General features: G+C 45.6%; 1 protein-coding gene across 1 annotated transcript in view; it reads left to right on the forward strand.

Annotated features, from left to right (window-relative positions):
• LOC147678585 (rhodopsin kinase GRK1-like) overlaps positions 1-13,171 on the forward strand; it is a 147,516-nt gene that overhangs the window by 20,155 nt on the left and 114,190 nt on the right. Inside the window, exon 2 of the mRNA XM_086946604.1 lies at positions 10,049-10,763. Within this exon, the coding sequence (XP_086802730.1) occupies positions 10,065-10,763 (699 nt within the window). The 5' untranslated portion in view covers positions 10,049-10,064. The remainder of the gene's footprint in view (positions 1-10,048; positions 10,764-13,171) is intronic.

Raw genomic sequence — 13,171 nt, forward strand, 5'->3', positions numbered from 1 at the left:
ATTCTCTCCCCTACCCCCCGCCCACCACTCGAGTCTGGCAGCAGATGCTACTGCCTGCACTGGCTGCCTGTCAGAAAGTGGGTGACCTTTAACCCCTTGGGCGCGGCCACGATTCTGCCCCTGTGCGGCACATTCCGATCGTGGGTGCGGTCATGACGGCCGGGAGCCGTCATCAGCACACGAGCACTATGTGCCATGACGGCTCCCGGACGTCATCAGCATAGTTTCTATGGTCCACCAGGCGCTCTACTTCCAGGTGCAACGGCTAACCCGTGGCGCGCGCTGCCGACCCACATTGCTGGTTTCGTTTCTCACGTGGCCTTCTGTATGCAACAGAAAACTTGGCTAGTCTCGCTTCTGTGTCTGTAACCTTTTAGGCAGCTGTGGCACTTTGACACCTATGGTTATAATGCGCTTTATAAATGTAAATACTAATTATTCTGACTAGACTGCATTTTACTTCTAGCTCTCTGACAGACACAGCCTTGCTGAGATAGAAGGGTGTCACAGGGTCCCCAACCTAGAGACAGGAGGTCTATTTCCTAGCTTGGATCCTGAGTTTAGCTACTGAGATTTTGAAAAGGTAGGTTCAAGAATGTAACTTGTAGCATCTTGAATCTGGGCACAACACTTTCTGTTATCTATTACCCCACGTGTGCCAAATCACAGCAGTTTTAAACTTCTGAATTCACAGATCTGGAGGAAAAAATCCCTGAAATAACCGCCCTCGTCCCCCCCCCCCGTCCCCCCCCCCCCCACGCCCCTTCCAGACTCAGTCCCTTGCACACCGCTCTACTTTCCCCTCCTCCTCATTCTCGTGAACCGCCTCCTTTTCCCCATCTCCAGGCACTTCCACATCTGAACCGCTCCCTTAATTCCTTTCCTTTTTCCTATCCCTCTTTGGTTCCATTCTACTTCCTCCTCACCCCCACGTTTCCTCCTTTACCTACTCAACCTTTCATCACTTCCTCTTCACCCCCTAGTTCTTTCTCTGCCTCCTATTTCCACCCCTCCTCTTATTTCTGTTCCCAGCCCCTCTACGCTCCACTGCCAATCTCCTCCTCTGTTCCAGCTTCCTTCTCTTCTCCACTATGCCCTCCACCTCACTTTCCTTCTTCTCCTTTACCACCTTTTTTTCTTCATCCTGTTCACTTATTTCTTCTGTGTTTTATTCTTTGGATGAATCGCCCTCTGAACCTCCTCATCTGCTTCTGCTTCTTACTCCCTCTCTGCCTCGTCGTCTTTTTCCTCCTCCCTCCTGGCCTGTGCAGAGGTTCCTTCTAGGTTTCTACCTGGAGAGCTGAGCCTTTAACACGATTACCTTCAGCAGATTAGCAGGACGGCCCCCATCTCACGCCTCTCCCTCCGAGGGGATCAGACAGGGCGCCTTTTGATGCTACCGTCCTGCTGCTTACTTCAGTCACGTGACCTTCGCTTATCTCCTTCCTGCTTCCATGAATGTCACACACGCAAGAGCCTCACACCTGTGGAGGTAGTTTAATCCAGCCACTAACAGGAGCCACACACCTGGACAGGGGGTGAAGGGCAACCACTGACAAACGTCTCACACCTGTGCAGGAAGTGGAGGACAATCACTGACAAAAGGCACACACCTGTGCATGGTGTGGAGGGCAATCACTGACACAATGTACACACCTGTCCCAGGGGTGGAGGGCAACCACTGACAAAAGTCTCACACCTGGGCCGGGGGTGGAGGCCAATCACTGACAAACGTCAAACACCTGTGCAGGGAGGGCCGGACAATTACTGACAAAAGTCACACACCTGTGCAGGGAGAGCAGGACAATCACTGACAAATGGCACACACCTGGGCCGGGAGTGGAGGACAATCACTGACAAACGTCAAACACCTGTGCAGGGAGGGCAGGACAATTACTGACAAAAGTCACACACCTGTGCAGGGAGAGCAGGACAATCACTGACAAAAATCACACACCTGTGCAGGGAGTGGAGGACAATCACTGACAAAAAGTCACACACCTGTGGAGGATGTGGAGGACAATCATTGGCAAAAGTCACACACCTGTGCAGGGGGTGAAGGGAAAAAACTGACAAATGTCACACACCTGTGCAGGGAGTGGAGGACACTCACTGACAAAAGTCCCACACCTGAGCAGGGGTTGGAGGACACTCACTGACAAAAGTCGCACACCTGTGCAGGGAGTGCAGGACAATCCCTGACAATCACTGGCAAAAGGCACACACCTGTGGATGGAGTGAAGGAAAATCCTTGACAAAAGTCACACAACTTGGTAGGGAGTGAAGGACAATCCCTGACAAAAGTCATACACCTGGGTAGGGAGTGGAGGACAATCACTGGCAAAAGTCACACACATGTGCAGGGAGTGCAGGACAATCACTGACAAAAAGCCACACACCTGTGGAGGATGTGGAAGACAATCACTGGCAAAAGTCACACACCTGGGTAGGGAGTGAAGGGCAATCACTGACAAAAGTCACACACCTGGGTAGGGAGTGCAGGACAATCACTGGCAAAAGTCACACACATGTGCAGGGAGTGCAGGACAATCACTGACAAAAAGCCACACACCTGTGGAGGATGTGGAAGACAATCACTGGCAAAAGTCACACACCTGTGCAGGGAGTGCAGGTCAATCACTGACAAAAATCACACTCCTGGGTAGGGAGTGGAGTACAATCACTGACAAAAGTCACACACCTGGGTAGGGAGTGAAGGGCAATCACTGACAAAAGTCACACACCTGGGTAGGGAGTGCAGGACACACACTGACAAAAGTCACACACCTGGGTGGGGAGTGCAGGAAAATCACTGGCAAAAGTCACACACTTGTGCAGGGAGTGCAGGTCAATCACTGACAAAAATCACACTCCTGGGTAGGGAGTGGAGTACAGTCACTGACAAAAGTCACACACCTGGGTAAGGAGTGAAGGGCAATCACTGACAAAAGTCACACACCTGGGTAGGGAGTGCAGGACAATCACTGGCAAAAGTCACACACATGTGCATGGAGTGCAGGACAATCACTGACAAAAAGCCACACACCTGTGGAGGATGTGGAAGACAATCACTGGCAAAAGTCACACACCTGTGCAGGGGGTGAAGGGAAAACACTGACAAATGTCACACACCTGTGCAGGAAGTGGAGGACACTCACTGACAAAAGTCGCACACCTGTGCAGGGAGTGCAGGACAATCCCTGAAATCACTGGCAAAAGGCACACACCTGTGGAGGGAGAGAAGGAAAATCCCTGACAAAAGTCACACAACTTGATAGGGAGTGGAGGACAATCCCTGACAAAAGTCACACACCGGGGTAGGGAGTGGAGGACAATCACTGGCAAAAGTCACACACCTGTGCTGGGAGGGCAGGACAATCACTGACAAAAGGCACACACCTGTGCAGGGAGTGCAGGTTAATCACTGACAAAAATCACACACCTGGGTAGGGAGCAATCACTGACAAAAGACACACACCTGGGTAGGGAGTTCAGGACAATCACTGACAAAAGGCACACACCTGTACAGGGAGTGCAAGACAATCCCTGACAAAAGTCACACACCTGTGCAGGGAGTGCAGGACAATCACTAACAAAAGTCGCACACCTGGGTAGGGAGTGCAGGACAATCACTGGCAAAAGTCACACACTTGTGCAGGAAGTGCAGGTCAATCACTGACAAAAATCACACTCCTGGGTAGGGAGTGGAGTACACTCACTGCCAAAAGTCACACACCTGGGTAGAGAGTGAAGCGCAATCACTGACAAAAGTCACACACCTGGGTAGGGAGTGCAGGACAATCACTGGCAAAAGTCACACACCTGTGCACTGCAGGGAGTGCAGGAGAATCACTAACAAAAGTCACACACATGGGTAGGGAGTGCAGGACAATCACTGACAAAAGTCACACACTTGTGCAGGGAGTGCAGGTCAATCACTGACAAAAATCACACTCCTGGGTAGGGAGTGGAGTACAATCACTGACAAAAGTCACACACCTGGGTAGGGAGTGAAGGGCAATCACTGACAAAAGTCACACACCTGAGCAGGGAGTGCAGGACAATCACTGACAAAAGTCACCACCTGTGGAGGGAGTGGAGGGCAATCACTGACAAGTCACACACCTGGACAGGAAGTGGAGGACAATCACTAACAAAAGGCACACACATGTGGAGGGAGTGGAGGACAATCACTAACAAAAGGCACACACCTGTAGAGGGAGTGGAGGACAATCACTAGGAAAAGTCACACTCCTGTAGAGGGAGTGGAGGACAATCACTAACAAAAGGCACACACCTGTGGGTGGGAGTGGATGACAATCACTAACACAACTCACACACATGTGGAGGGAGTGTAGGACAATCACTAACAAAAGTCACACACCTGGGCAGATAGCAGAAGCTAGTCACTAATAGGAGACACACACGTGGGCAGGGAGGGTGGGAGGACAATCACTGACAAAATCCACACACCTTTGGAGAGAGTCTAGGTCAATTCCACACACCAGGAAGGGAATCTAGCCCATTCACTAAAATCAGCCGCACACCTGTGGAGGGAGTGTAGGACAATCACTAACAAAAGGCACACACCTGTGGAGGGAGTGCAGGACAATCACTAACAAAAGTCACACACCTGTGGAGGGAGTGTAGGACAATCACTAACAAAAGTCACACACCTGGGCAGAGAGTGGAAGTCAACCACTAACAGGAGACACAGACCTGGGCAGAGAGTGGAAGTCAACCACTAACAGGAGACACAGACCTAGACAGAGAGTGGAAGTCAACCACTAACAGGAGACACAGACCTGGGCAGAGAGTGTAGGCCGATCACTATAACGAGTCACACCTGTGTAGTGCAACCACTAATAAAAAGCCACACACAGAGGCAGGAATTGGAAGCCAATCACCAACAGGAGCCACAGACATGGGCAGGAAGTATAGGTCAATCACTAGCAGGAGATATACACCTGGGTAGGGAGTGGAGGCCAATCACTAAGAAGAGCTGCATACTTGAACAGGGAGTGCACTCCATTCACTAACAGGAGCCACAGACCTGGGCTGGGAGTGTCGGCTGATCACTACAATGAGTCACACCTGGGTAGGGAGTGGAAGGCAACTACCAACAAAAGCCACACGTGGACAGGGAGTGGAAGACACTTACTAATAAGACCTTCACACCTGAGGAGGGAGTGTAAGTCGATCCCTACCAGGAACCACAAACTTAGGCTGGGAGTGTAGGCAAATCACTAACAAGAGCTGCACACCTGAGTAAGCCAATCACTAATAGAAACCACAAACCTTGGATGGTAGTGGGGCAATCACTAACATGAGGCCAGACACCTGGGCGGGAAGAGGAATCCAATCACTAACAAAAGCCACATACCTGGGTCGGGAGTGTAGTCCAATTACTAACAAAAACCACACACCAGAGTAGGAAGTGGAAGACAGTCACTAACTGGACCTACACAGCTGGACGCAAAGCATAATCCAATTACAAAGAGCCAGACACCTTGGCATGAAGTGTAAGTCAGTCAATAACAGAATCCACACACATGGGCAAGAAGTGTAAGCCAATCACTAGCAGAACCAAACTCACCAGAGCAAGAAGTAGAAGTCAATCACTAACAGAAGCCCCACACCTGGGCAAGAAGTAGAATCATTCACTAACAGAAGCAACACACCAGGGCAGGTAGAAGTCAATCATTAACAGAAGCCACACACCAGGGCAGGAAGTAGAAGTCAATCAGTAACAGAAGTTACACACCTGGGCAAGAAGTAGAATCAATCACTAACAGAAGCCACACACCAGGGCAGGAAGTAGAAGTCAATCACCAACAGAAGTTACACACCTGGGCAAGAAGTAGAATCAATCACTAACAGACACCACACACCAGAGCAGGAAGTAGAAGTCAATCACTAACAGAAGTCACACACAAGGGAAGGAAGTAGAAATCAATCATTAACAAATGCCACATGCCTGGGCAAGAAGTAGAATCAATCACTAACAGAAGCCACACACTTGGGCAAGAAGTAGAATCAATCACTAACAGAAGCCACACACCAGGGCAGGTAGTAGAAGTCAATCACTAACAGAAGCCACACACCAGGGCAGGAAGTAGAAGTCAATCACTAACAGAAGCCACATGCCTGGGCAAGAAGTAGAATCAATCACTAACAGAAGCCACACACCAGGGCAGGAAGTAGAAGTCAATCACTATCAGAAGTTACACACCTGGGCAAGAAGTAGAATCAGTCACTAACAGAAGTCACACACTAGGGCAGGAAGCAGAAGTCAATCACTAACAGAAGCCACATGCCTGGGCAAGAAGTAGAATCAATCACTAACAAAAGCCACACACCTGGGCAAGAAGTCACACACCAGGGCAGGAAGTAGAAGTCAATCATTAACAGATGCCACATGCCTGGGCAAGAAGTAGAATCAATCACTAACAGAAGCCACACACCAGGGCAGGTAGTAGAAGTCAATCACTAACAGAAGCCACACACCAGGGCAGGAAGTAGAAGTCAATCACTAACAGAAGCCACACACCAGGGCAGGAAGTAGAAGTCAATCACTAACAGAATCCACATGCCTGGGCAAGAAGTAGAATCAATCACTAACAAAAGCCACACACTTGGGCAAGAAGTAGAAGTCAATCACTGACAGAAGCTACACACCTGGGCAGGAAATTGAAGCCAATGACTAACAAAAGCCACATGCCTAGACAAGAAGAGGAACTCAGTCACGACCAGGAGCCACACATCAGGGTACAAAGTGAAATCACCAACCGGTGAGGAGGCCATGAGGGTATGTGACATTATCAGTGAAACAGAATGAGCTATATTACAAGGGTGCCAGAAAAAGGTGAGGTATTCACCACCCCCAGTAGACAGTGATACCATGGCCCCCAGGTGCAATCAATACTTCCTGTGACAAATGGTTCTCTCGCAAATGAGGAATCACAGACGAAATATGTTTTTCACACTGAATTGTGCATGAATCAGAATGTTTTGGGTGATTTCCCTCTGTACATTTCAGGAGAAAGCTGCAGAGGTGTGGTGTTTACCATAAATATTTATTTATGTATTAATTTATTTATTTTATTGTGCCAGCTTATAAACATAAGCCGTACAATGTGCAAATAATTCAATTCACGTTCTAATACATAATAAGGTAAAAATTAATACCAACGACAAGGTGGCACCATTCACAAGAACATCCTAGAAAGGCGAAAATTTTGTTATTTGTAGCAAGTTACTTGAGAAGCACAGTGGCGGCTTTTAGGCAGCACTGCTGGAGCAGCCATGGTCAGTGAGCTGTTGCTCTTGCATGATCAAAAGAAACTCACAGAGGCAGTGTACACAGCCTAGGCGCTGGATTTGGTGGCTTAGTGGACTAATGTGTCCATTGTAGGGCCCTTTGTTTGACCTCACGGTCACACGTTCAAATCCTGGCAGATCCACCCAGTCTTTCATCCTTCTGAGGTCGATAAAACGAGTACCATTGAGCTGGGTAACAATAAACATCTGTTATTCAGACCAAGATACCCTTCGGGGTCAATATGTTACGGTATGTTATACAATCGCAGGGTGACGGCTACGCACTACTTAAATACAGAACTTTCTCATAAGTGCATAAACATTGAATACATGAGAAAAACTGGAGGGGGTCCCTCTATTTATAAAAAAAAAAAAGATTTTGGAAAGACCTATTGTGTATTACCCCTCAAAACTCAAGATCCTAATTCAAAAGCAACCAGTTAATAAGAAAATATACAAAATGGACATAGAAATGAAACCAATTAAAAAGGTGTACAATTTATTACATCAAAAATGTTGTTTGATATCAAAAATACAATTCCCATACAATAGAAAATTTTAAAATGTGACAGTCCACATAAAGAACAATAAAATACACTGAGATAAAAGTTGTCGACGCAGCGTTTCGGTTTTGTTTTATAACACCTTCATCAGGACAAGGTTCTATTTTAATAAAAGAAACATACAATTAGAGACACCAATATCACATATATATATATATATATTATTCAGTATTTTTTCAGAGACACAAATTTAAATTAACAATTGATTTAAGATCTAAGAAACATAGTATTTGCAGGCATTAGAACTTCCATTTGTTAGTGGTTTAGGTAGTTGAGTTATGTGGGGTCATATACTTATGTGAAGAAAATATGGCCTAATTGCTGTTGACACGCATGATGTAGACTTATAAAATCCTCATGTGCATACCTTTTGTTTGGAAACACGTAGGAATTAGTTCAACCTCATTCATCAATTCGAGGTTCTTCTTATCGGGTCACCTTAGTTAATGGCAGTGCTTCTACAAGATCGCTTTACTTATTGGCTCATGTCTTGCCACAAATTTCTTAATGGGGGCAAAATAAAGGTAATATTCAATTCATTAGTCCTGTTGATGTTTCTCAACCCTCTATACATAATTTCAATTTATTAATCAAAAAATACCTTTGTATTCCTGGAAATCTGTGCTAAAAATGAGGACGAGGGAGCCACCGTCATAAATAGCAGGATCGCTGTTAATACACATAAAATAGGGGTCTAAGTATAATTGAATCGTGTCCTGCTTTATGTTTACTAGGCGCAACAGCGGACAGACTTACCCTGAAGCCAGATTTATGGTCTTCGGGAGACTAAGTCTCCCATATATGACCCCACATAACTCAACTACCTAAACCACTAACAAATGGAAGTTCTAATGCCTGGCAAAATACTATGTTTCTTAGATCTTAAATAAATTGTTAACTTAAATTTGTGTCTCTGAAATAATGCTGAATAATATATATATGTGATATTGGTGTCTCTAATTGTATGTTTCTTTTATTAAAATAGAATCTTGTCCCGATGAAGGTGTTATAAAACAAAACCGAAACGCTGCGTCGACAACTTTTATCTCAGTGTATTTTATTGTTCTTTATGTGGACTGTCACATTTTTAAATTTTCTATTGTATGTCATTGTACTTTTGATATCAAACAACATTTTTGATGTAGTAAATTGTACACATTTTTAATTGGTTTAATTTCTATGTCCATTTTGTATATTTTCTTATTAAGTGGTTGCTTTTGAATTAGGATCTTGAGTTATGAGGGGTAATACACAATAGGTCTTTCAAAAAATATTTTTTTGATAAATAGAGGGACCCCCTCCAGTTTTTCACATATTTCTCCTGGTCCCTAATTGGACACCAAAGGAGTCCTCCCTCTTTTTTGAGATTTGTAAACATTGAATACATACATAAAAATAAAAACACTAGGTTAAGTCAAAATAGTTACAAATTAATAAATGCTGTAAACAACCAAAGTGCAAAAGACATTCTAAGAGTTAAGCAAAACACAGCACAGTAACACCAATGAGCCTAGGTAAAGTACATTATGCGGGAGATTACAGGTTCATTGAGGTGCATTCTCAACTTTAAAAATAGCTCAGCTAAAAGTAATTTGGCAACAGTGAGCTAATAACGATTAGGCACACCTAGAGCTCTGGTGTTAATTATGCTGTTTAGTACAAAGCCTCATCACTTTCCATGCTGCATAAATGTAAGAAGCCACTGGGTTAAAAATAGAGTCAACATCAGTTATTTTGCATAAGTATATGGCAGCATTGCAATGTCTGATACCATTCTTTTTAACACCTTCAGCGCGGCGCAGATTCCTGCGCTGTGCTGAACGTTCTAATGAGCCAACGGGCTCATGACGGAACGGTTCCGTCATGAGCACGGGCCAACCGACGCTCATGACGGAACCGTTCCGTCAATAGCATCGAAGGGGTTAAAAAGAGGGAAAATAAATCTTATGCTTACTGGCAAAGAAAAGGAGCAAAGCAGCATAAAATGGATATGACTCACTCCATGCAGTCTATTAGTAATAGAAACATAATAAAGGAAATGAAAAAGTTACTTTGTCCTAGTCTGTCTTTTCAAGACAACTTTGGTGAATTGGGTTATGGGTGATATGTCATGATACAACCAATTTATGTTTAAACGTCTTGCTGTACTTGTTTATCTATCTCAGGTAAACCAGCGCCAAGATGGACATCGGCTGTCTCGAAACTGTGGTGGCCAACTCGGCCTATGTGGCGGCCCGCGGGAGCGTGGATGCCAGCGCTGCGCAGACCATGCGCGACAAAAAGATGCGGGCCAAGCTGAAACTGCCCAACATCTCCGTGTGCGAGCACCTCAAGGACCAGATCGAGGTGAGCTTCCAAAGCCTGTGCATCAAGCAGCCCATCAGCAAGCGCCTCTTCCAGCAGTTCCTGGAGGACACCGAGGAATTCCGGCCGGTCGTCAACCTCTGGAAGGACATTGAGGAGTACAATATGGCAGAGGAGAACCTTCGTGTCCAGAAATCCCAGAGGATCATCAACACCTACATGGAATCGGCCTCCAAGAACTTCTGCTCTTTCTTGGAGGAGAAGGCGATCATGCGAGTGAAGGAGGACGCCAAGAATGGCCTTCATGATCTCTTCAAAGAGTCGGAGCAGCTGTTGCTAGCCCACTTGGAGAGCCACGCCCTAGCGAAGTACAAGGAGAGCCTCTTCTTCCTCCGATTCTTGCAGTTTAAGTGGCTGGAGGCGCAGACTGTCACAGAAGAATGGTTTATGGACTTCAGGGTACTGGGGAAGGGGGGATTTGGGGAGGTCTTTGCCACACAGATGAAGGCCACAGGCAAAATGTACGCCAACAAGAGGCTGAACAAGAAGCGGCTGAAGAAACGCAACGGCTATGAGGTGAGATGCTGTAAAATTGCTACCTGTGTCCAGATGTACAAGAATCCTTAAATCTGCATTAGGAAATTCTCTACTTCTAATCCAGTCTAAATCTGGAGCTAGAGAGGTTGACCAGTTCTAGCTTGGTGGTCCGGTAGACCCCTGTCGTAATAGGAGTGCGAATCACAGGACTTGATGTGGGCTGCAGTGGCATATATGGTAGTTCACAGACCACACCTTAGCCTAAATGACCATTTGTATATCAGTTCATACTTAGGAAAGGCATAGGTAAGCTTTAGTGGAGCCCACAGGTCCTGGCATGGCTCAGACTTGGATGAACAATGTGGCATTTATAGGCATTGTCTTAGTGCTATTCAGTGGCAGGGCAATTTCAAGCATTGGCTGGTTCTGGATTATTAGTTGGGAAATTGAAAAATCCAGTTCGCCCGTTGCAAATGGCTCCCACCAGCTACACCTGTGGAATGTGTGTTGGTTTTACATTGGACTATATATGCCCAGCAGAAAAACAAGGGTTTAATAGTTAATAGAGAACCATCTGATTTCTATTGGCGCAAGTCACGTTCTCCAAAGCAGCTCATTGTCTGTCCCAAGTCCATGTTACCAAAAAGTTCAAGTACAAAACATTTGTAAATGGTCACCTGGAACTTCCAGCAGGGAGTTCGTAGTGAGGTATAGTTTAGCAGCATGCAGCTCACAGGTCCACATCCTCCTTATGCAACCATCCCATGATGCATTTGGGAAATTCATATTATTCTACATTTTGTTTCGAAAGCTCAACTGAACTTTTGGAAATGGTTGTTGTAGAATGTCCCTGTAGGTCAGTCCTCAGAACTGTATTGGCCCCAAGGGAGACAGGAAAAACTAATGCGGGTCTGACAATTCTTTGTGCCCACCCGACCCCTTAGGGGACACCACATAAGTTTCTTACGGGGACGCATTACTATTTCATACATTTCAATGCGGGACAGGGGTGTAGCTTTAGTGGGTGTATCTGGGGTGTTACAACCTCCTAAAAAAATGTATTCTCTTGTAACTAGTTGGGTACAAGTGGTTTCCGTTGGGTATGTTACGGTGTCTGTCGGATTTCACCTGGAATTTTTACATGCACACTGACAAAAACACACACTCTCACTCTCTGGTCTCTGTTTTGAAGGTCTTAAAAATTGTTGGTTAGTTAAAAAAATATTCGGCCAGATTCATCAAGCCCTTTGCGAGCGCTATTTTTGCATTTGGGATTCATCATCCCAAATGCAAAAATCGCATTTTTAGAAATTGCATATTTGCGATTAATTGCATTTAAGGAATCTCAATTAGAGATTCCTTAAATGCAATTCAAAAAGCATTTCAAAATAGCGAAATCGCTATTTTTGGCCGCTATTTACCGTGAGGTCAAACCTCGTGGGAAATAGCAAAAAACTTACAAAAATGCATTTAAATGCATTTTTCTAAGTTGCATGTTACACACACATGTCCTTTGGACATGTGTGTGCGCAACACCAATGTAGATTACATTTCAAGGGTGCTACAGGGTGTCCTTTGGACACCCCTAGCACCCTTGAAATCGCATCCTTATTTGCGATTAGCAAATTGCTAATCGCAAATAAGGAATAACTCCCCATTCATTCCTATGGGCCTTTGGCCTGGCCCATATGAATGAATGGGGAGTTATTCCTTATTTGCGATTAGTAATTTGCTAATCGCAAATAAGGAATGTGTAGGAATCGCAATTTATTTAGCGATTCCTACATGAATCCCGTTTTGCAAGTCCTTAATAGCGATTCCTTAATAATCTTACTTCCTGTTTGGGCGCCAGGATACCCGTAGGGTGACAGTTGCGCGATACAAATAATAAATACAATACAATACAATACAAGGACTCGCAAAACGGCACTATGATGAATCTAGCTGATTGTGTGTTAAGTCCTCCTAACCCACTGCCCCTGAAGCCCTTCTCAGACTCTGCTTCGCATATAATGAATTTTCACAAGATGCGCCAGCGTGATTGTTGGGAAATGTGAAGTCCACACCCCCAATCTTACTGACCAAGCTACGCCCCTGCTTCGGAGTCACTAGAAAAACAATAGCAATCGAGCGGGAAATTCTTTCTGTAAAAATAGCCATTTGGCACTGCTTTTCATAAAAAATAATGTTGGGATTGGTAGCACCCAAAACCCTCACTGGAGAAGTGCTTGAAATGGAAAAATAGAAGTGCAGTTACCCTGAACAAGAGTGGAAAAGGTGTGGCGCAGTGGCCAGGGCAACTGACGCTGGACGCTGGGGATTACGGTTCGATCCCCGGCTCTGGCGGCAGTGGTCTGCCCAGCACCATGTGTCTTTGGGCAATAGCTCGCTTAATCTTCCTGACGGCCCCCAGCGCTGGGTAGCTGTGCGCTTTACAAATACTGGAT

The sequence above is a fragment of the Lissotriton vulgaris genome, chromosome 12 (genome assembly GCF_964263255.1).
Source record: "Lissotriton vulgaris chromosome 12, aLisVul1.2, whole genome shotgun sequence".
Taxonomy (NCBI): domain Eukaryota; kingdom Metazoa; phylum Chordata; class Amphibia; order Caudata; family Salamandridae; genus Lissotriton; species Lissotriton vulgaris.